Source organism: Corvus cornix, chromosome 1, assembly GCF_000738735.6.
Source record: "Corvus cornix cornix isolate S_Up_H32 chromosome 1, ASM73873v5, whole genome shotgun sequence".
NCBI lineage: Eukaryota > Metazoa > Chordata > Aves > Passeriformes > Corvidae > Corvus > Corvus cornix.
In genome coordinates this window covers 42,873,090-42,897,683 of record NC_046332.1, presented here as the reverse complement: position 1 = coordinate 42,897,683, position 24,594 = coordinate 42,873,090, and the positions used below count along the sequence as shown (strand labels likewise).

The 24,594-nt window shown below is 38.1% G+C and overlaps 1 protein-coding gene across 2 annotated transcripts in view; it reads left to right on the top strand.

Annotated features, from left to right (window-relative positions):
• CWF19L2 (CWF19 like cell cycle control factor 2) overlaps positions 1 to 18,592 on the top strand; it is a 68,629-nt gene extending 50,037 nt beyond the window's left edge. For both annotated transcript variants that reach the window (XM_039564329.1, XM_010400576.4), the window contains exons 13-18: positions 3,722 to 3,934; positions 5,450 to 5,566; positions 9,675 to 9,830; positions 11,139 to 11,219; positions 13,464 to 13,565; positions 14,454 to 18,592. In XM_039564329.1, coding sequence (XP_039420263.1) covers positions 3,722 to 3,934; positions 5,450 to 5,566; positions 9,675 to 9,830; positions 11,139 to 11,219; positions 13,464 to 13,565; positions 14,454 to 14,594 — 810 coding nt within the window. In that variant the 3' untranslated portion in view covers positions 14,595 to 18,592. The remainder of the gene's footprint in view (positions 1 to 3,721; positions 3,935 to 5,449; positions 5,567 to 9,674; positions 9,831 to 11,138; positions 11,220 to 13,463; positions 13,566 to 14,453) is intronic.
• Positions 18,593 to 24,594: the final 6,002 nt, after the last annotated feature.

Sequence of the window (24,594 nt, the reverse complement as noted above, 5' to 3'; positions counted from 1 at the left end):
AAATTTGAGGAGGGAAAAAAAGTGTACTTGAGGTATTAAATATAATCTCTTGTCATTAGGAGTTCTGTCTCTTAAGGTTTCCTTTCAGTATCACAAAGATACTAAATTCTCTAGTGGGGCTTTTTATTCCAAAGGGCCACCCAAAAAGCAAGTAATAGCAGCAGAGGGAGCAGTAAGAGGCACAACGTGCAGCACACTTGAGATGGAGTGTGTAGGAAGCCAGGAGTGTATAAGACTCCAAGGGTTTTACTGTGGAATAAGAAAACCAGAACTGGTTTAAAATTAAGCTATGAGATATGGTTCCAGTGGTCTTAACACAGGTTGGCAGAAAAATGTGGCTGACCCTGGAGTGACCTTGCACAGATTTGCAAGAGTTACTTCAGGAAGTAGCCCCATGCCAAGGTGCCTGATGGCTTCACTAACATAACAAATTAAAAAGGGCATCAATTACTTTGTAAACAGAATGTTATATAATGAAATTTTTCATGTAATATATTCATATTATTCATGGTAATTATCATGATAAGAATTTAATCAGAAAATACAACACTGTAATTTTTCCCTCTCTCAAATAATTCTAATTTATGCATAGTCAGATGCTGATTTCTTTCTAAACTCCTGTGCTGAATGGTTAGAGATCTCACTCCTTTTCTTGGGTTTCAGCCACATTTGCACTGTATTTGAGCTATCCACATGAGAGCCCAGAGGGCTCCTGAGAGAAGTTTGGATGCCTTCCCTTACTGCTCTTTAAATGTTTGTGTATTACAGGCCTCTCTTGGCCAGGGCAAGCACAGTTGTGATTCTTCTCTGTTGGTTAAACCAAAGCTGCATCCTGGTTGTGGAAAATCAGATGGACGTAGAAATGACACAGTTGCACAGTTATGCTGTGAGATGTGGGAGGCCATGTCATTTTGCCTGGTGCTAAGAGTCCTAAAGCTGCCTTTCTGTCCTCTGGTCAAACATTGCTTGTCAAAAGAAAAGGGAAAGCTGGAAAAAAGAGGGTGTATATGAAGGAAGAATGTGGCAGATAAGCCCAGAATAAAGAAAAGTGAAGTAGGAAAAAGAAGACTGGGGACTGTAGAAGTGATCTGTCTTATGAGTATTAGCACAGCTCTGGCCTTTGGTCAGTATCTGGTAGAAACAAGGACTTCAGGTGCATTGCCTTTATAGATACCTGAATTTCCTTTATTAGCTTTACGTAATTCAATGATGTTTTGTAGGACATCCCAACTTTAAACTGATAGATCAAAATGACTTCCTATTTTTTTCTGATCTCTGTGCAGCACCTGAGCAGCAAGGACAATACCAAACAGTATCAATCATGGCAAGGGAACTAAATACACAACTTCCAAAATGCATTGGCTTTTGTGTTTAGCAGGTGTGATGCCACATCTATGATGCAGAACAGCAGCTTTCCAGCAACTCTAATACATCAGCATAGCTCCTTCTTTGGATGTGTACCAGCTCTTGTCTTTTGTATGAAAGAATATATGTATGAAAGAAATTGGTATTTAAATGATTACTTGCTTTCCTTCTGGCATTTTAGAGAATGATTTCTTTTTGTTCTTTCAATTCCCCTTTAACTTCTTTTGAGAGATTTAGTTGTAGCTGAATAATGCAACTGGCAGAACTCACTGGGCACCTTATTGTACAAACAGAAGTGTAAATGTTTTAAAAGAGGGATGGAGCACCTCCCCTATGAAGACAGGCTGACAGAGTTGTGGTTGTTGAGCCTGGAGAAGAGAAGGCTCCAGGGAGACCTTATAGCACCTTCCAGTACCTAAAGGGGGATTAGAAAAGAGAGGGAGAGCAACTTTTCACACAGGCAGATACAACAAGGGGTAATGGGCCCAAACAGAAAGAGGGTAGATTTAGTTTAGTTATTTGGAAGAAATTCCTTGCTTTGCGGGAAATCAGGCACTGGAACAGATTACTCAGAGAAGTTGTGGATGCCCCATCCTTGGAGTGTCCAAGACCAGGCTGGATGGGGCCCTGAGCAGCTTGGCTTGGTGGAAGGTGATCTTTAAAGTCTCTTTCAACCTAAACCATTCAATGGTTCTATGATCTGTTGGTCATGACTGTACCAGAAGAAACAAAATCCGGGTTTTAGACAGCACCTACTTTATAAAAGTTGGCTACTTTGTATGTAAGAATTTTGCTTTGGGTCCCAGATGTCATGTTGTATACCATTTTATCCCTGTTGAAGAGAGGCATCTTCCAGGCTGTTTAGTAATATGAATATTTATTCTATCACAAGGGACTCTGTGGAGTATTTTGAAAAGTATTACTACGTAAAAGAGGTTGTGTGTAACAAACCAGGAATTTCCATGACTACTTCTAAGAGCAAGCAGAGCAAAGTAGTAATGGTATTCTGTGCTATGTGTGATACTCCTGATAACCAAAGTTGGTGATTTCCACTCTTCCTTTCCTTTCTAGTCTGCCAGCTGTCATGTTTCCTGTGTATTTCCATTCTCGTGGCAGAATTTTTATTTTAAAAAAACCCAGACTTTATGTTTAGTTATAACAAAATACTGCTATTCTTTAAGCAGTGCTTTGGCTGCAGGTCTAACTTTACCTTTTTAATGCTTATGACAGAAGAACAGAGACTTGATTTTAGACACCCAAACCACTAAATATTTTTTCTGAATCTCAGGAATCTCCTTTTTCTGTTAAATATAGAATTACAGCGTTACAGTAAGACAGAAAAAGAATGGAGTTGGACTCTTGAACTGTTGATTTTAGTCTGCAGCGCCTTCCAGTAGGAAATGTACATAAACAGTTAAGTGTATTATAGCTAAATAAAGGAATATTAAGGAGGCTCCTCCTCAGTTGTTTGATAAGGAAAGTACTGAGCATATTTAAAATAAGGTATTGATCTGTGTTAGAGAACTGCAGTATTTGGTAAAAGCGAGAGCTGTTGTCTTTTTTGGGGAAAGTTACTTACGTACTCTACAAAAAAAAAAATCTTCCTTCTTTTTCTTTTTTTTTTTAAATATCAGAGTATCTACACAAACTATGCCTGGGATATTTGGAAGAATTTCTTTAATTTGGAGACTGTGCTTCAGTTATGATAGCATGCCTTCCAAATGCCTTCAGTTAGCAGTAGTCCTTTGCTAAGGCTACCCTAGTCAGTATCCTAAAATATATTAAGATCTGTTGTGGAGTGCAACAGGTGCACTGAGAAAGACTTAGGACTGAAAGCAAAGACTGTTCTCTTCCCAAAATGGCTTAGTCCTATTCAGTTGGTAAGAATAACTGTTGCGTATTTTCACAGAACGTGAATATGAAGTGCAGAGTCATGGTCTAGGTATTTCACAAAAGATGATTTAATAGTAGTTGTAATAAGAGAGGAGGAGGAGAAGGGAGAGGATAAAATATAAGATACAAATGATATATAAAATTGTGCATCTATTTAAAAATAGCTGAAGTTATATCAAGATAATATTGAAATACCTAGCCCTTAATTTGAAATGGAATATAGTAATATACTCTTCTCACTGCTGTCACATATCTATATTTTAATATCTGTGCTAAGATTGTGTATGACTGCTCTCAGGAGAGGCACCTGATGATTCCATCTGCAGCAGATGCCATATGAAAGGAAGAAATGCTATTGCTTATGTATACTTTATGCTTTTCTCAATGAAGGGTACTACAAAGAGCTAAGTAATTTTTCTTGGTACTTTATAAATACGTGCAATTTTTCTGTATATCTTTTCAGCTCATGGAAAAAACTGACAGAGAGTACTACACTCTGGATGACATGTTTGTTTCCAAAGCAGCCAAGAGAGCGCGCAGTGGGGAAGAGGAAGAAGTACAAAGAAGAAAAGCAATCCGTGAGCACCAGCAACTTGCTGCACGCATGGAAAAGTGCCCCTACTGCTTTGATAGCAGTGAACTTTCTAAACATCTTATTATTGCAATTGGCACCAAGGTAAGAAAATGGCAATTTAACACAAATGTAGAAATAAAGAAGAAATGATGTTAGAGTGCTTAAAATTAGGAACGAAATTGCTTCTATGGAAGGATTTATTGTTCTGTATCTTACTTTGCTTGCTCTTTCAGTTGATTCCACCAATTTGTCAAGGGTGAGGAAGAAAAAGATATAAATCTGTCATGAATTTTAAAGCTAATCTTTGATGTCAGGACTTCACATTCGCAGAAGACAGGAGTAATAATGAAAGATCTCAGTGCAGAGATTAGACTGTAGGTGGATTTGTGGAATACTAAATCACACTTCACTGGAGGAAATTTGAACTGGTGAAGAACTGTATCTGATATCAAAGAAAATTAGGTGGAGGATTCAACTTTTAAGCTTAAAATCCTTCGAAATAGACAAAAGTTTGGTTTGGAAACCTTTCTGCTTCTGTTAATGCTTTTAAAAGTTGCATAAATGTTTGGATTTTTATAATATCTGAAATACTTCAATACAGCCTTTTTTGTCATTTTTTCTCTACAGTTTTCATTTATTATTGATGTTTTTATTTGATCTGAATCTATAGGTGAAGGAATTAGGTGCATAGATATGTATTAAGGTACATCACATTCCTTTTTTTTAGAGATTATATATATATAAAAATCAATACAGGTGTATATCTGTGTGTATATATGTGTGTATAGTCTGTGTTTATATATCTAATAGATAGATAAATATACAGAGTGTCCTGGTTTTGGCTGGGTTAGTTTTCTTCCCAGTAGCTGATACAGTGCTGTGTTTTGGATTTAGGATGAGTGTAATGCTAATAAGACACTGATGTTTTTAGTCATTGCTAAGTAGTGCTCAGGGACTCTTCTGCTTCTCATACTACCCTGCCAGTGAGAAGGCGGGAGGGGCATGAGAAGTTGAGAGGGGACATGGCCAGGACAGCTGACCCTCACTGACCATAGGGATATTCCAGAACATATGACATCATGCTCAGTGGATAAACTCAGGGGAAAGTTGGCCAGGGGCCAGTGCTTGGGAAGTGGCTGGGCAACAGTTGGTGGGTGGTGAGCAATTGCATTGTGCATCACTTGTTTTGTATGTTGTTGTTGTTGTTGTTGTGTGATGTCCAGCTGCCTGCCAGGTTAAACCATGACACAGAATACGCAATTTACATGTATATATATGTATAAAAAATATTTTATTAAAAATGCATACAGCGATGTATCTATATTAAAAATACTGGAATGGACTAAACAGTGTGATTTCATAGCAGCTATGATACCAGTTGGTTTATGAAGCTGATATTACTGCCTTGGTGGTGGAACTGCTTTCTGGATACTACTGGTTCGTTTGAGATACTGGTGCTTTTAAAAAGCACTAATGTTGCTAATACCGTGCTGTAATTAGTAGCTAATTGCTTCTGTTGGTTTGAAATTAGCAAATGATTAATTTCTTAGCCTCAGCAACGGGAAGGTTTTTAATGCTGGAAAACTGGGCACTTGAGTTTTTGTTTGCTTTTCCTAGGTGTACTTGTCTCTACCAAGCAGCCAGTCCCTTACTGAAGGTCACTGCCTGATAGCCCCTCTACAGCACCATACTGCAGCCACTCTTTTGGATGAAGACATCTGGGAAGAAATCCAGGTCTGCTGAGAAACTGTCTCCTATTCTAAGAGCTTTGTAAAATAATTTAATAATATCCTTGTAAAATAATAATATCCTTGTCGTGAGTACGTATTTTCATGATTTGCAGTCTGGCAGCTCTGTTCTGATTCCACTAAGGGGCAGAACGTTCTCGCATTGTGAATGGAAATTAGTGGTCAAATATTAACAGGAAAGAGAGGCAGGGTAAATACTGAAGAAAATTTTCAATTTATTAAGACTAGAAAAATTTTCCTGGAATGCTGCAGAACATGCATCCTTGGAAGTCTTTGAAACCGTGTTAGAGGAATGTCCATTGGAAATGAAGTAGGTACAGCTGATCCCTTACAGAAAATAGAATAACTGGCTTAATAGGATTTTCTTGGGAGTGCCAAGGAAAAGAAAAGAATCATCAGAGCAGGGAGATCACTTAAAATTAAATACAAATATGTTGTTTACATATCTTCAGTTTTTTAATCTGTTTTGGGTGGATTATCAATTAAAAGAGAACTATCTTACTCTTAAAATCAATGAGATCCCTGTTCGAATCCAATTTTCTACCTTTTTTGAAAATAATTATTAAAATCAAGTGCCAAGCATGATGGATTGTGCTTTCCAACTGTCTTATGAAGACATTTTGAAGATTTTGAGTTCTGTTTTCTTTGGAGATGGAAAATCAAGGGAGTCATGTAAAAAGCTTCTGCCTAAGAGATTGACTGTGTTTGTCAATCCTCACCCCCTGCCATCAGGATTATTACAAGGGGAAAACAATTTGAAGCCTCTTATATTGAAATATTGGAGACTATATCAGACTAGAGAAAGATTTCATTGTTGTAGTTGCTGAGATTTAAAACCAGCATAATTTATAAGTTTGAAATAATTTAAATAATGTTGGTCTTCCCTCAAGTCTAGGGATGGATTCTCTGACGTTTCAAATTTGCTCCCCATATTGATTCTCATGGTTGAAGTTGTTTTTATACAGTGTTTCCTGGTAAATTATGCTCCCCTTCAACCAGGAAGGGAAAGGAGTTCTCTTGTATATGACAGAAATGCCTAGGAAAGTTGGATATGAAGCAAATAAGTGCAACAAGTAGGATCAGGAGGAACAGAAGAGGGTGCAGAAAAGTGATAAATATGTTTATCCTTGATCTTCTGTTTTTCCAAATCTCTTAAGTAAACAATTACAATTTTTCTAAATTGTATGAGAAAGAAAATAGGATCAGGAAAAGATAAGCAAATGCAGTCCCAGTATTCAACACTAGTCTTTTACTTGCTAGAAAAGGCCACTAGTTGCTAAAACCATTATCCTTTGATCCTGTGAATATATTCATAGACAGCTTAGATATTTCTTTGCAGCAAAGTATTTTGGAAAGTGATGGATACATGAATTTTTTTCCCCCAACTTCTATGTATTACAGTAGAAGGAATCTGAAAAGCTTTAGCAAGAGTAAAGCAGACAGTCAGTGACTAAACTAACTTTCTGATGCCAGAGACATATTTTTTTTACAGTTGAAGGGAAATAAATTGTGACACTTTAAGTATTCACAAGATGTTGTATGAAGTACATGTTTTAGCTAACTATTTTTGCTGGGGTTCTTTTTTAGGATATATTGGAGTAAAGCAAAAAGGATTTCTTTATACTGTATGCCTTCAAGCACTTGAATTTAACATATTGTGTAGTTTAGACTGATGTGCTCACTTGCCAAAGTCAATATGCATGGAATATTTTCAATATGAAAGGATATAAATCTTTACACATTCTGTGTTGACTGAACTGTTGCATGTATTAATGTTGTGTGCATCCAAGCATAAGCCAAGCCTTCTTATTTGCCCTTATGGATGGTTTTCTCCTTTCCAGTCCTAATTATTCTTGATGCTTTGGCCTGCTCAGAATTTGGAGGAAAAGTGCAATGTATTTAAAAACAAGAAAATGTAGCTAGGGAAATGTTAGCTAACATCTGCTGGTATTTTAGGCTTTTTGGTGGATTTGCATTTCAGTTGATACTGCAGGGTAGCAGCTCTAAGTAATAGTCTTTCTCAGCCTTTGGTATCTCACCACATTGCTTGCTTCAGTGTGTTTCAGAAGTAGAGGGCTGGTGGCTGGAGTGACAAGGAGAAGACAAAAAGCTGTTGATTCAGAGTAGCTTGTCACTCTGTGCTGTGAAGTCCCGTATCAGTCATGGAACACTGGGTAGTGTCTCCTGGCTGTAATTCATCAATTGTTTTAGGGAATGATGGTAGCATTTTCCAGTCACAGCATGGAGCAGCTCATTAGTGAGGAAAAATTCAGAGCACAAGGGCCTGCTTTGAAGAGCTTAAATGCCTAGTTTAGATATATATTTGGCCACATTTCTTAGACTTTTAGTTTGATTCATTCTGTGCAAGATGGCGAAAGGATGGAGAGCTCAATTTCTAGTCCTATTGCATTGAAAACCTGGTAGTGATTTGTTTTCCTTCTATTTTATTTCAGTACTTGCTGATGTTGATGATGTGTATTTGTTTATGTTTGATTAATCAACTCTCCATTTACATTAAGATAAGGAATCTTAAACCATTAGATGGGATTAGCCTTTCAATGGTGCTGTTTGTACTTCTGAGCATTGTTAATTGGAAAAAATATCAGTGCAAAAAGGACTACCTGTAAATTATGTGAGCCATAGGGCTATGGTACCTTGCTCTGTGAGGCTCCTACAGTTTCAGTGGTTTCTTGGCTTACACTGTGGAAATGGTATAGAAGCATGTGTAATACAAAAATCTTCATTTTTAAAAGACAGTTTTCAAGATCTTGAGAAACTTTCAGAAAAATTCACCCTATCAGAAAGTTAGATCTTTTGTGCACTTGAAAATGAGTTTGAATGACTCTCAGAAATCATCCCTTGTGCTTGATAATTTAGTTCAGCATCTGAACATTTTAAGCAATAGAATGATGCTCTTGCCTATCTTAGATGCAAACGCCAACTGTCAAGAGCCAGCAGCTCTGCAGGAAAGCAAGGCAGGGGTGCAAGGTGATGGGCAGGGCAGGTGGGGGAGGTCATTTCACTGACAAGGCACAGTCCCGTGGTACCAGGCCAGGAGAGTTCCCATGATAGTAGACAGGGTCATCCATGGCCCAGGGGTGGCCAGGCAAGTTTGCAGTTATGACTTAGGTTTGAGATGAAGTCAGGGCCAAGAACTGCCAGGTACCTGGCTGGGCACAGGCCTCCCTGAAACAGCTCAGGCAAGGACCAAAAGTGACAGCCTGGACTTCATTGCAGCTCCTGAGTGACAGGGGGCCAGGTCCACACTTCCCACCACTCTTCATTACGCCAGTTCTTTCTGCTGGATCTGATCCAGTCCACAACTGCATCACATCAGAGCTGCCCACCTGCATGGGCAGCCAGAGCTCCAGCAGCTAGAAGAGGCTGCAGGACCTCTTGGGTGTGTGCAGGACCCTGACAGTGGAGCTGTCAGAATTGTTAACTGAAATACACTTTGAACAGGTGCAGCACCTAATCCCTCTGACAGGGAACTGGTAAATGTAGTTTGAGGCCACATGTATTGATTATTACATTTCGTTCGCTTCCATACAATAAAGATGGTGGCTTTATTTTTTGAGGCAATGTTAATATTTTACTTAAAGATCAAGTATGCCTAGTGGAAATAATTTCCTTTCTTGAAATTTTTTTTTGTTCAACTGTATAATTGAAAGGAGTAGTAAAAGGGTAATTGTAGCTATAGTCAGTAAATTGTAACTGTAGTCAGGTCATTTCATTACCTTCTTAGAAATTGCAAGCTTGGGACCTACTGTTAAAGCCATGTTGTGTTATGGAGCACTGCAGCTAAGAAGTTCAACAAAGTTTCAATTTCAGCTCTAAAAATATGTGTTATTTATTAAAACTAAGTTTGTAGTGTTAATTACATTGTGTATCTCACAATAGTTTTCTAGACTTCCTGTTTTTATCAGAGGAAATACCGTTAATATTAAATTAGTAAATTATACAGATTTTTCCTAGTATGATTGTTTTCCATTTTGTTGTTAGCTTATTACAAATATAATATCCTAGTGAAATAATGCATTGTATCTGAAAGATTTGAAAAGTTAGTTTCAATAACACTTTTTTTCTTTAAACAGATGTTCCGAAATGCATTGGTGAAAATGTTTGAAGCTAAAGACTTGGACTGTGTGTTCCTAGAAACAAACATGAGTATGAAGAAGCGGTATCATATGGTATATGAATGCATTCCTCTTCCAAAAGAAGTAGGAGATATGGCTCCAATCTACTTTAAGGTACATGAAAATGTTTTTTTCTGAGGTAATTTGAATATATGTATCATAATTCATCTATTTCTGGAAAATATTTTAGATATTCAAGTGCTGTTTTTGAAAAGATGTATTCTTTGATCTTTTTTCTGGATCCATTCTTTGCTAATAGCCCTTGATTTTAAAGTAAGCTCTGTGAGGTAATTCAGTTTTTCAAGTAGTCAGTGGGAGAATGGTTTTTCACTGAGCTTTTGTCACAAATCTGCCTGCACTGACGAGTTCTGGAAGAAGGTAGGAGAATTGTAGTGTTTTAAGGATTGCAATACTTCTCACTTAAGTCCTGTGGTATAAACTTAAAATACTTGTGCCTTGGAAAGCATTAAAGTAGAAAATAATGTTAACTGTTTTTAAGAAATACCAATGTAGATATTGTTTCATCCCCATTTTATTTCAGTAAGCCCAAATTTTACATGTATATTAGGCCTCTGATGAACATTCTACAGCATGATAGGTACTTCTTCTATAGCTTTTCTGGTCTCTTTCCCCTGACCCTGTAAGAAAAGGTACATTGAGGCTTTTGCCTGGAACAGAGTCCTTTCAGCTTTCAGCAACTGACTCATGATTTGCCTTTTATAAGTAAATTATTTTATTTGATTTTAGAAATACTGTTTATGTTTTCTGGAAATAATGTGATTGGGCTTTGATGAAGTGGAGCAGCAGTATGGTGAACAATACAGTAACTTTTACCACATTTGAAACGCTCCACCTGTTAGATCTGACTGCTGTGCTTCAGATGCTGTGTTTTCTTTGAATACTCAAGGAAAGAGAAGGAACAAGATTTAAAGCAATGTAATTTATTTCAGAAGTATCTACCATTAAAATGCACAGCAAATGAAATTTAAATGGTACCTACCCTACACTGTATCCAATTCCATACTATGGGGAATACAGAGTCAGCTTTGGGTTTTTAAGGGCAATCATCCTTCTAAGCTGGATTCTTCTCTTAGTGTTTAAAAGAAAAAGAAGGCTAGTATAGTGTAATAAACTCATAAGAGGTTTTGTATGGGGCGAGAAAAAAGAGAATATGACCTTTTATTTGAAACTTGTGTCAAGCAAAACTTAAAATAAAAAAAGAAACAGAGGAACTGAGTTGGGTGGGTCTGAAGATACTATATGATGTCTTTATAAAGTAGCTTGTGGAAATGAGATAAGTTACCAAAAATAAAGTTTGTTAAGAAGTAATTGTTACTTGCAGTACAGTGTACTTCACTACAGTTAGTTCTTTATTTGCTGTATGAAGGACTATTTTCACATTTATATAAAATCATTTTGCAGAAAGCGATAATGGAGTCTGATGAAGAGTGGTCCATGAACAAGAAGTTAATTGACCTTTCTTCAAAAGATATTCGGAAATCTGTAAGTAATGAAGTGTTTTGAATCCTGAATTTGTCATCAAATTCTTCTAGCTTTTTTCATTATTGATTGTTTCAAAGAGAGAAGAAAGGGAACACAATTAGATTAGTGCATCAGAAGATGGCATAGGTATGAGGAGAATTACCAGTCTGAACTCCTAACTGACATTAGGCAAAAGATTCCCATTTATTTCAACAATTGGTGGACTAAGCTGCCAGCATTAGTTGAGAACAAAGCTGACACTTTGAGGACATGTAATGGCATAATGTGCTTGATTAACTTTAAGAATTAAGGTAGATCAAAGATTTGCAAATTACTTTCCTGGAACAAATATGATGTGTCTTTTTCATTAACCTAGAACAGCCATTTGTGTTGCTAAGTTTATGAAGTGAAAATATAAATAGCATTATGAATCTTTTCTTTATAAAACAAGGGAACAGTACCCTCTCTGTCTCCTGGATACTGAGATGAAACATCTTTGTATAAACAAATCTTAAAGAAATAATGCTGGATCTGTTAGGTTCAAAGACTGTTCTGTCTTTTTAATATTGAGGTGGAAGATATGTGTTATATAGACTCTACCTCAAAGTAGTTTACTACTGCATAGTAATAATACTTAATTTCTGAAAGTGGCTTTTAGTAGACATAGCACCTTTGTACTAAAAAAAAAACCCCTAGTTTATGAGAAAGAGATGAGTTTTAGTAACGAGACATGAAGCCTGATACGACAAAGAAGGAGATTAAATACAGAAAAGTAAGGTATTCAAATAATTTGCAGCAAGGGTTTAGGGAAGACTTTAAACTTAAGGTGGATATAAACATAAAACAAAATGGGCTTATTTGGAGTATCTTCTACTAGTTGTTTCAGAACAGGAAAGCCAACATCTATCACAAATAAGTGACGTATCATTTTCTTGTCATGTTGTAAGGCATTAGGACATGCAATTTCTTCTAGAGTCTTCCTGGCCATACATTTTTGTAGCCACTATGTGTTTATTTGAAGGTAGGCCAGTTTTCAGATTAAGTCAGAACAGTTCTTTAAATTAATACAGTGTATCTGAGCATAAATTGTTACACATTTGTGTGATTTTAGCATTATTGTAGGGTAAAAGAAATGTCTGTAGGCTTCAGGAAGATCGTAGAGTGTAGCTTAGAGACTGAGCTGAGGTTTGGGAACTTGGAGAATTGTATTGGGAGATGGTGGTGCCTAGAATGAAGGTCAGACATGGCTGAGACATCACCTAGTGGGTGGATTGTGTGCAGAAATTGTGAGAAATAAGACAAAGCTGACCTTTTCCTTAAGGTGTCACCTGCCAACCCATTTTTCCTTATTTAACGATTTTTTTAAAGTCCATTTAAAATGTTAAATGTTTCTTTCTGTGCTACATTGCTCCTCTGTATTAAATCTTAATTATTTTTAGAGTCACTATTTCAAGCAATATATGGAACACACCTCCAGAAAGTTGTATAGTTATTTGGACAGCAGAGGAAATGCTTATGAATTGGAGGCTTTGTAAATCTTATTGGTACAGAAACATCCTCAACAATTAAAAGAGTGAAAAATAACTTGTTGCAGTGAAATAGCAGAAATTACTTTCAGTACTGTACCGATAAATGGATCCACTTCTGTCAGACTGAAGGGTCTTTGTTGTGGCAGGATATCCAGCATCCCCCCTGCAGGCTGAAAAAATTATTAAGTTGTGTGATTTGTCAAGTTAAGGATAATATCCTTCCATTCACATCGAGGGGGTTTCTGGTAATCTGCTGTCTAAGCGAGGTGTTTCCCCTTCCCCCGAGTGTCAGTGTTTTCGCTGGGTAAGTATTTCCTAGTACCAGTCAACATCTTACCTTTAATAAATTTGCTAGTGGTTGTCTTAAAATTTCTGCTAAACCCATGTAATTCAGGGATGTGGAGTCAGAGAGGCATTTGCTCAGTGTGCACACTGCTGCCTGGTGTCCCCATTTCTTACCTGCTATTCCAGCTGTGGCCTCTGGAGGTTCTGCCACCCAGTCATCCTCTCTCCAGTGTCTTTTTGTCCAGTTGCTATATGTTGTTCTTTTCCCTTACCTGTTTGCTTTACTGTTTCACTGTTGCAATTTTGTCCTACATGTTGAGAGGTGGTTTAAAATAAAATATGGTATTGTTTTGAACATGGCAAAACTATGTTCAAATTCATTCTTTTGTGGGGAGGTTGACTGATTGCCAACAGTTTGTTAACATCTGAAAGTATGGTTTTGCACGTGTAGGTTCCTAAAGGATTGCCATACTTTTCTGTGGACTTTGGCCTTCAAGGAGGATTTGCTCATGTGATTGAAGATCAACACAATTTCCCTCATTACTTTGGAAAGGTATTGTTATGTAAAAGATTATTTTACCAATTATACTCTGCTCTGGAAAATTAAGTAATTAAAACAGATGCTTCCGGAACAGTTACTTTGATGTACTCTATCTCAGTTTATTATCTGTCTTTTCTTGATGAGTCATTTTAACTTGGCTTGTTGAATAAAGGAGTAGTTGATTTTTTCACTAGCTGATACTGAGATTGTGATTCTAAATTTGTGTTTCTTTTCATTTGATTGGAACTGTAAATATCTGACATTATAGGTATGTAATCTTATAGATGGAAGATACTTGCATCTACTTAAGAATTTTCATGGCCATAGTATTGACAAATAGGTGCACTGATGCCTGGTTGTATAAACTAGTGTGCATACACATACAGACTCACAGATAACTCCTACTAAAATCCTCGTGTGGCTGAATTGCTCCTCGTGATATGTATAGTGTACAATGTATAGTATATACAGGGAGATCTGTAGTAAATTCTTCCTTTCTTTATTATGTCACAGCAAACATTTTCTGAAAGGATCAGTGTTTCAAAAACATGAAGAGTGACTAGGAGAAATATAACACCAGGAACAGCAAAGTGGGCAGCTTTCTTTCTCTGAACTTTACCTTAATCACAAAAGGGATTAACCATCTTGCACTGTTAGGATATTTAACAGTACATTGATGTGCTGTGCTTACAAGAATTTTGCTGAGGCAACCATCTAACAACTGCAGTTCTGTGTTTAAATTGGTGTATTTTTCAGAATTTCAAGTTTTAATTAGCACTTGAAGAAAATGGACAATCTCATAACTTGAAAATATGTATTTCTTTATTCTGTGATGAGATAGTGTTAAGTAATATGGTAATTCTCCATTTTTCATTACCTATCTTACTTTTACTTGCAAAGGAAATTATTGGTGGCATGCTGGACTTGGAACCACAGCTCTGGAGAAAAGGAATCAGACAGAACTTTGAGGAACAGAGGAAGAAGGTGTTACAGTTTGCACAGTGGTGGAAACCGTATGACTTCACCAAAAAGAAGGAATGAGAACAGCCTGGAGTCGAGGACTATATAAGCCATAAATTCTGCTAAAGGATACTTCAGATGTTAAGATAACACCAATGTGTTATGTGTTGCTAATATATTTTAAAGTATAGGATATTGTTTAATTGCTGATGATCTGTTTCGGACACTGGATCACATGTACCTGCAAGCCTGAAAAACCAGATTTGTACAGTGAGTTTAGTTTCTCCTTTTTCAGCTGAGCCAAAAGGATAATATCTATGTGGCCATTTGAGTTCTTAAAAATGTAACTTTTGCTTTTGGAGTTTTTATAATCTTTGAGACAACTGATATTTTTTTTATATTGTATTTAGCCAGTGCTTAATTATCATGGTGAACTTTTGTAGAAAATGGTGTATCTTTTAAGAATGTTTTGGTTAATACAAATACATTGCTGCAGAACGAAATTGTACAGAAAATAGTTTTCTGGTTTTTGTGTCCTTGTGGTCTTTAAGTTGAGGTCATTGCAGTAACACAAACATTCATAAAGGATGTGATTGATAAACCTGCTGTTGCCCTCCTGCAGAAGAATGAATGCAGTTTTTTGTACTTTCTTGCAATATGAAGTAGTATGTTTCAAGCACAAAGGATAATAAGACAGTCCATAGCTGGTGGCAATTGATAGCTTTAATAGTAACAGTTACTCTGATTACAGTAAAAGAAGAATCTCAAGGGAAAATGCTCTCTGATGGCCAACAACGAAGAAAATCATTACAGGGATCTCCCTAGGTGATTCTTCTCCCCTGGGCATCCCCTGTAGTGCCACAGGTGGTTTGCCATAATACTTTGCCCTAATAGTTTTCATCAAGACCAGCTCAAAATCCCTGCTTGTTTTCCTGCTTGTGATGCCATTAGAGCTGGTTGAAGCGTGCTCTGACCAGAGGCAAGAGTTGCATGTTAATTGATTGTTAAGCATGGATGTCACTAGGAAATGCCTGCATGCTATTTCAGTGACCACTTTCCACCATTTTATTTGCAAGATTTTGTTTTTTCTTTTGTGTAAAAGTTAGGAAATGAGAGTAGGAAGGGTGAGGTGGGGAAAGGATGATTCTTGCATCAGTGTCCACCACTTCCTGTGGAAACCCTGACACAGCAGGCTTGGGCTTTGCAGGTGCAGAGCTGGGAGAACAAGGAGAACAGGAGACAAGGACAGAAGGACATGGATAGAAACATTGCAGCAGCACAAGGGAAAGGGTGCAGACTTGTGTACAGTGCTACAGGGAGGGGCTGCAAATGATGGAAGGTGGAAGGCCCTTGGTATAGGAGATGTTAAGGCTTTGTGTAACTGTCTCAACATGCTTCCTGTGTCTTTTCCTGCTGAACTATCGCTCTGTACAACTCTGTTAACTATTGTGAACTGCTCAGGTTAAGAAATGGATCACGAAATATTACAGGGTTGATGACATGTTCATTTCTAGTCCCTTGGTGGTCTTTTGCAGCTTTGCTGAAGAGCTGGCGCTTTCCCTGTTCCTACCCCACTGCCACATTTTGGCAAATAAGTCTGGTAGAGAGAAAAATCTGCTGTGTTGTGAGTTATTTTCTGTAGGATCTTTGTCAATTGGTGTCACTGCAAGAGAAATAACTTAAAAGTAAGCTTTGATGATAATTTTAGTGATTTAATGTCTGATTTATACTGTGTTCACCAGCAAGCCATGGATAAAAGGGACAGTTCTACTGTTCTCCAGTATGTTTTGATTTTCCTTAGGCTACTGGGAAGATTACTTAGCAAATAGGATGTGAAATAGTAGCTGCCAGTAGTTGCTTAGAATGTGGTAATGCTGAACCAAATTTAGCTAAAGTGCAGTCTTTGGTGGTGTAAAGCATGACTAAAAATTGTTTTCTCTGAAAACATATGTAGCCTCCAGTCTCATCTGCCCCCTGGGATGGCAGCTGGAAGCAGCAGAGGTGACTGTCTTTTAAGGCCATGGAAAAGTCTTTATCCAGTGCTGTGCTGGAAATGCAATTCTGCTGACGTGACTTCTCTCAGAATTTGTGTTCCTCAAGGGAAGTGGTGTGTTTTCCAAAGGATATCCAACTTGTATGTAGAAAAGTCCTCTGACTCGTGGTCTGTGCATATTTTATTATTCTGGTTTCAGCAAAACTACTGGTATTCTTTGGGAAGGACTCTGGAATATGGGAGAAGGGTAACTCAAGCTGGTGATACAGGAGAATGTTTCTTACCCTGTTAGAAGATTTTAGAATGGGAGACTGTGTTTTCCACATACACTGAGAATAGTTTGTTCTTGTAATTGGTCACAGACCAGACATGCATATTGTCAGTTTAACCTGTTCCTCTTCATTAGTATCTCTAAATATTCATGAGGCCATGACAGTCAACACAGCTTGTTAGGGCACTTGTGGGAGGCATGGTATGCTTAGACTTCAGTACTTACTCTTAAAAATATTGAAATATTTTAAATAGACCTCTTTCATCTGGAAGAATACCCAATAACTAAGTTCTTTGGCACTAAGAGGTAGAAAATATAAATTCAGGTGTCTTTAGGGAAAACAGGGATTGGAAGCTTGGTTTCTTACATTGTTATAAATATGCTTCTATGTACTCTTTTGTGTGACCAGGGAGGAAAAGGATCTTCTTTCTTCAGGTGAATCTACAAGTGTGATTTAACAGGCGTCGGATTATATCCATGTCCTGCCCTGTGTTACAGGAATATTGTGTAATATGTGCTGCTACTCTTCTGAAAGGAAAAAGTGTTAATAGTAATTCAAGAGTTCACCAATCTCTTGAAATCTCATGAAAGAAGAGAAATTTTGATGGTTCCCTTGAGAGTTCTTTCTTCAGCATTTCCTGTTTTCTGCATTTGTCATTTTATCATTAAAGTATGTTTTTCTAATTCTGACTGGACTACTTATGAAAAGTCAAGGAAACATAGGCTGCAATGCTCTTGCTTTAAGTGTAGCTGTTTTGTAAACAAGATCTTTAATATCCTAGGTAAACTAGGACTAGGTACTAGAGTACAAGACATCTTTACCTGCAAGCATCTTTACCCTCCCTGGCTCCTGGGTGTTACCTAAGCACTGTACATAGAGGCACAGCTCGCACATTGGTTACGTTAGAGAAAGCAGAGTCTGAGCTCTTGATGGGTGGGTAGTTGTAAAAAGTTCATTCCTCAGTGCTCAAGCTGCATGTGCCTTTGTACATGCAGTCTGAGGGCAGCAGGCTGAAATTGCTCTGATGAGCCAACTTTAAGTTCTGTATTAGAATTGAAAATGCATTAATTCATTATTTTAAAATTTTTAGCTTTTGTAAAGCAAGTACACTACAGCATACATGCAGTAAAAACAAATTTTGCAAAAACCCACAAGCACAATTAACATTTTAGAATAAAGTTGAAGATACTCTTCATGGACCACTGTCTTTGAGGTAGTATTTTTATTCAAGATTTTCTGCTTTGTGATTTCTGGCCATTGATGCACAACTCTTGGTCACCTGGCAATCTGGAATGAGAGATAGATACAGTTTGCTTTCCAGACCAGACAAGATGACTTTTCCAAGTCTCTCCTAGCTCTTTCTGCTGGGATTTTAAGATCTTACTTGGTTCTGATATTTTATGTGAAAATGTCTTGGAACAGCACTGTAAGACAAGATATGAGCAGCTAACAGCTGATAAATATTTAATGGAGCATAAATACAGTTGCCGCTGTACAGCTTCCCCTTGGCTGTTGTCACAGGTTACAGGCCTTCATTTGGGATTACCACGTGATCTCTTATGTCTCTAGATGGTTTTTATAGCCAGTTTCAGGTGTGTGCTTTGCAGTTGTTTGAAAGCATTGCAGCTCTTCCATCTCTTCCAGTATTCTCCCTTTTAGTGTAGAACAGCTCTTTGAATGTTTGACCACAGTTCAGGAGGCCTGAGAACTTGCCAGTGAGGTGGACAACAACGACTAACAGTCATAATGGCTTTATGGATGATGGCATCTCCAACTGGAACTGGGTATGTAGGCTTTTAGTTTAGAGTTAACATGAGCAAATTGAATCAGAAATGGTGATCTTTCAGTCCCTCTCTCTTCTTTCCTGGCTGCTGTTTCAGGACTTAGATCTTCATTATCTTATCCAAGCTGCTTTTTCATTAGGTAACTCATCTCAGCAATACTTGCTAAGACTTGGCAAGTACTTGCTAGGAATGGCTGGTTCAACCTCTTAGCCACCAAGACTGACCAGTCTGTACAACAATGTTGGGTCTTTGCCTGAATCACCCCTTCCCATGGCTGACAGTAAGGGTTTGCTAATGTTACGTAGTGGAAAAGGTGCAAAGCCTGGCATGGCTACTGTTTGTTACATACCCGCACTCCAGGTCTCTGTGTAACTGTGTGTGTTGGGATATGTACTAGTTACATTTAGGGAACAAGTGCTGAGACTTCATGGGATTTCACTAGAGTTACATGGAGCTTTACACCATTAAAAATGTCAGAGAATGTCCCTTATCATGAGGAGAAGGTAGATTTAAGTACTCAAAAGGAATTACAACTTTACTTGTTCATTTACTTAATCTGCTAATACTGGATTTATAAAATGTCTTAAGTAAACTTTAAGCCTTTCATAAGTGGTTTGTGGCATCCATAGAATCAGAGGAGGAGGACAGGAGATAATTTTATCTTGCTGATTCAAGGAGAAATTCAGGTACCTTTGTGGTATTGGCATTCCTAGGTCTGTTTTTATCATGAACCATTTGGCTTATCTTTAATCTGATTTGTCCATGATTCAAGTTCAGTATTTATTGTCTTGTCTGTTACGAATGTGTGAAACATTATTTCATTCTTTGGAGGCTGCTTTTGCATATCTGAAGACTGCAGTTAGGCTGTCTCCAAATTCTCGTCTTCAGGTTAAACTGTGCATTTGCTTTCAATGTTTTCCTGTAGGTTGTTTTTTTCTATTCTTCTTGTGATTCTTTGGTGCTCTAGAGTCTCTCTGGTTCATTAAGATGGGACGTGATGGAAGTCTTGAGAGTGGATATGATATCTCAGAGAAGTGTTAGCATTGTGTCTGATATGAGAGGATTGATGCCACTGTTGGTGGAATATCCTCCTATTCACAGACACACATCCCCAGTGCAGTTTGCCTATTTCAGGAGACTACGACATAGTGAAGCCTATGACTCCCTGCAACCTTCAGATCCTCTCCTGCTCTCCAGTCCACAGTTTGCAATTATAGCAAATTATACCCAAGTCTGTGTTCTTGCTCTTATTGTTATTGACTTCATTTCCTTTTTATAGACCTTTTTTATTTTCATTTTGATGAGATAATTTTGAATTCTACTTCTGCTTTTAAATTATTTTTTTACACCCTCTTGAGTCATCTGCAAAATTAAGCAGTAATGCTGTATTGCAGCAACCAGCAATTGATGCCACATCCATGTTCACCCTGCAATATTTGTGTGCACTGGCTAAACTGTTTTCATGCTATCACTTAGACTGTTGCTGATGGACTTGCTGCAACTTCTGGTCCCATTATTCTTGCTACAGGTGTGGCTGCTGTGGGCATCTCAAGTACCCAATGCAATAGAAAGAGTTGCTTTAGTAGTCAGAAACGTCTGTGAGAGTTGAGATAGAAATGAACTCCAGGATTGTATTCTGTTTTTCCATAGGAAAAAAATGGGCTGAAAATGAGACATTGCTGTGATACCATTCCCACTCAGGTCATCTGCTTGGCTGTGCCCCTTCCCTACCTCTTGCATGCTGAGGGGGCAGAGGTAGAAACAGGAGAGGCCTTGATGATGTGAAAACACTGCTCAGCAATATGTGAAACTTTTAGTGTCCTATCAGGATTGTTTTGGTCACAAATTTAATTCACGGCACCATGCAAGCTTTGCCCTTTGCTACTGGCAGATAGTGGCAGGGCCACCACCCAGCAGGAAGGAGTTTTGAGAGGCTTGGTTGTTATTATGTGCCACGAGTTCTTGGAGTGATTTACAATCAGGCTAGCTGAATTTAAAAGTGTATACTACTGGCCATCCCTGAAAACTGAGGAAAATTTTATCTGTAATGAAGATAGATTCAGGATTTTAAAAGCCCCAAACAACTTGATAAGCTTTGGAAGGCAGAGTGGACAGAAGGCAGAGAAGGAAGGCAGAGAATTTGGCTATTACCTCTTTTTTAAAAACAACACATGGCTTCTTGAGAGGTTCCTGTTCACCAGCTCCCCACTTTATTGAAGTGTAGTCTTCTGTGGAAAGCTTTTGGATTATTTTCTCTTTAGAGCAAGAATACTTTGGCCAGTATTAGAAGACAAACAGATGATATGGAATTCATCTCACATCTGTGTGAGTAGTTCTCGTCTCTGTAGCTGTCTGCAAGACTATGGATAAACAGCATTTTATATTTCCTATCAAATACAAAACCTTTTAAAAACTTTGTTCTAAACTGGAAAAAAAAAAAAAAAGAATAGCATTCTCCAAGGAAATCTTCATCCTCAGGACCTTGATCTTCACAGCTTCTTGCAGACATGAACTTTGTGTGTCTGAAGGTTTTGACAAACACAGCTCCCTCTGACAGCTGTGAGTCTGCTGTCTCTTTGGACCAAGTGAATTTGCCCCCAAGCCTTTGCACATCCCCTGCCCCAACCCAGTGCCTAGGATTTGGGTTGCTTAGAGCACCTAGAAAGTCCTCTCAGATCCCAGGTCCTTGTGCACGCCTGGGATCTCATCCTCTTCAGTTGAACACATCAGCCTTGAAGTCCTCTTTGTCCATGAACACAGTTTTAAATGATTTATGACTGCACAGTCTTTTATTTTTAGCTTCGGTACAAAGCTTCCAAATCAAATCTGGGTGGGAGCTGCTGTCTCTGATTATTTTGTTGTCTTCGTTTCCACTAATGAAAAACAAGTGGAGTCTTGCAGTTAAACAGTGTGGTTGTCTTCCTTAGTGTATTTTTTACACAAATCAAACAGGAATACAGGTAGATGAGAACAATAATATGATTCTGGCATATTAAATAATTAACTTAAAAAAGGTCAGTGAGTCCCTGCCTAACAAAACAGCAATGCTAGAAAGCTTGCATTGTTTTTTAATGTTGGGAAGCAAGGACATGCAAGAGGGTTGTAAGGACTCACAAAGAGGTTGTGAGCTGGATGGCGCAGTTGGCACAACAGAAGGACAGGATGCCATCCTGGGGGGCTGGACAAGCTTGAGAAGTGGGCCCATGAGAACCTCATGAGGTTCAGCAAGTCTAAGTGCTACTCCTGGGTCAGGACAATCCCAGACATGAGAACAGACTAGGAGAAGAAGTCACGGAGAGCAGCCCTGCCAAGAAGGATGTGGTGGTGCTGGTGGATGAGAAACTGGATGTGACTTGTCATTGTGTGCTCACATGCCAGAAAGCCAGTTGTATCCTAGGATGCATTGAAAGCAGCATGCAGGCAAGGGATGTCATTCTGCCCCTCTGCTCTACTCTGGTTTTTATCATCATGTGATTCCTCAGTTCTGATGCTACCGGTCCTGTGGTCTTTCACGTGTCTGCATTATTTGGGCAATAGAATTGTTTCATTCAATTTAAGAAAATTTAAGAAAATGTTTAAGTTCAATTTAAGAAAATGTTTCATTTTCTTAATTTACCCTATATGCATTACTTGGGTTATGCAGACATCTTTGTGCAACTTCTGTTTGATGTATTTTAGCTTCACAGAAGATTTCTGGCTATGCAGTTTTCATTGCATGTTTTTGTTTTTTGTTTTGCTGGGGTTTTTCTTCCCCTGTAACACATTGACTGCACTATGTGTTTGAGGGTGCCAACAAGAGTGCTTCTCCTGTGTGATATCGTGCTTGGCTCCTCTGTATGTGACTGACTCTTAGTTAAGTAGACTGGCACTGCCTGATCCTGGAGAGTTCCTGGAGACCTGTGCTGCTCCCTTTCCTAATAGCTGGGGTCTTGGAGAGAGGGTCTGTTTATTGGAGATGGGCTTCATGGTTATTGATCATCTCCCTCTCCTGAAAGGAGTCTGTTGTGTAAGAGGACAGGTCTTGGGGAATAATCTAAAAGCTATCACCTTCTCAGGAACTGTGTTTCACATCTGGATCAGCTTATTAAGGATATTTACTAATGAAGCCCCAGTAAGGTGACACAGCAGCCAATTATTTTTTGCACTGAGTTCCCACTTGTTTATTGACTGACAGCAGGACCTTTTAAAACTGCAGGCCTGACAACTTTGTGTTAAATCTGTTATTTCAGTTTAGTCTTTAACAGCATGTCTAAACCCCAACCTGAATCCCCGAATTTAATCACATTACAGACTTATTATTCTGCTTGCTGAGTCACTTTGTCAGTTTGACAGCATGCCTAGCAGAAAATTTCTATTCCTTTCAATTCTTTGATTAAAGAAATGAATTAATTCTGAGTTTTATTTTGTTTGGAGATACGGAAATCTGACTCGCCCACAGATTCATAGTCGCCATTTGAAGCTGGAGAGTTCTCTTTTGTGGTAAATGTAGTGAGTAGTCACAATTCTGAGCAAAACCCTTGTTTTTGCCATGCTGTGGTGAAGATCCCTGTATTTGAAGGCCTACTCCCAGCTTTTTACTTGTATTGGCCAGAGGTTGAGTATATCTCACTGTAGCAGCCATGAATGGCCAATGCAACAAGTAGTCGTGAAGAGGGAATTGATCTGTACAAAGGATGTCTTCCTGATGGATTATTATTTAAAACAAATATACAAAGATGTGTAGAGAGAGTTTGGAGCTGGGAAAGAACCTTTTCGACTTGAACAAGTGGGTCTTGAAGTTGGAAGTTAGCAATTATTCGTAGTGCTTGACCTTCAGAATATTTAGTTGGCTTAGAAAAGTTGGGTATCTGCAGCCTGCAGTGAAGACTGAGAACTGTTAACAAAATCATACAATCATATGTCTCTGATATATTTTTCTACTCTTTATAATGGGAAAGGAATAGTATTAGTATTGGCATTTTGAAACTGTTTCTCAAATACCGCAAACACATTATGATTTAGAATTTACAAGTATTGTATTGCTATCAGCATGCTGCAGACCGAATCAGCTGTTGTCCTGGCTGTTGTGAAGTCACATAATTAGGCCATGCATGTCATAAGGAGTTAAAAAAAAATCCCACTCAGAGCAGAGGAAAGTTTATACTTTTCATTCCCATTCTGCTAATGAGGAACGACCGACATGAAGATGAGAGCTGGGACAGAGTTCCACTTAGCAGCGTGCAGTCCCTGCTGGACGGATGTGGTCAGCACAGGGCAATGTTTGATGGGGAGGGATCATAATCCACTCAAAATTAGGGAAAGGAAAATTATTAGAGGGCTATGTAAGGGCATAACGGGAATGTGTGGGGATAAAACCAGAAGGGATAGTGTGAAGCAGATCTAGTGACTTTTAGGTTCATGAAAGACGAGAAGTTTAACACCTGCACTAAGAAGAAAGCAATGATACCATGGTTTCATGGCTGAGTTAGGAAGGCTCTCAAATAACTGATGGTGCAACAGAGATATGAAATAATTTTTGCTCTTAACTTTATAAAAAAGAATAATTTTGACCAGACTCTAAATACAATTAAGTTTTCAAAAGGGAAAATATTTGTCAGCAGTGAGGAAAGAAGAGGTAGAACAAAATATTCAGTAACTTACATGCATGTCATTCTCTAAAAAATCAGCAAGAAACTATCTTGATGCTGTAGAATATTTGGGGGAGATGTGACAATACCATTAATAAATATTTACAGATACATTCAAATATGGTGTGTGTAAAATTGCCTTGACCTATATCCCATAGCTTTGTTCCTGTTCTCAAGGACTTTTTTGGGGGGGGAAAAAAAAGAAGCAAACAAACTTTCAAAGAGAATAGGTTTTTTTATGTTCTCTTCATGAGAATTTTCACACTTCCTTAAAAAGTTACCTTTCCATCTAAGCAAAGCTTTCAATATTTCTACTTTGAGTTTTCTGTCATTATGCAGTCTAAATAAAATTCATCTTTGAAAATTTTCTTTCAGATAGAGCTTTTCTGCCAAGAAAGAGAGTAT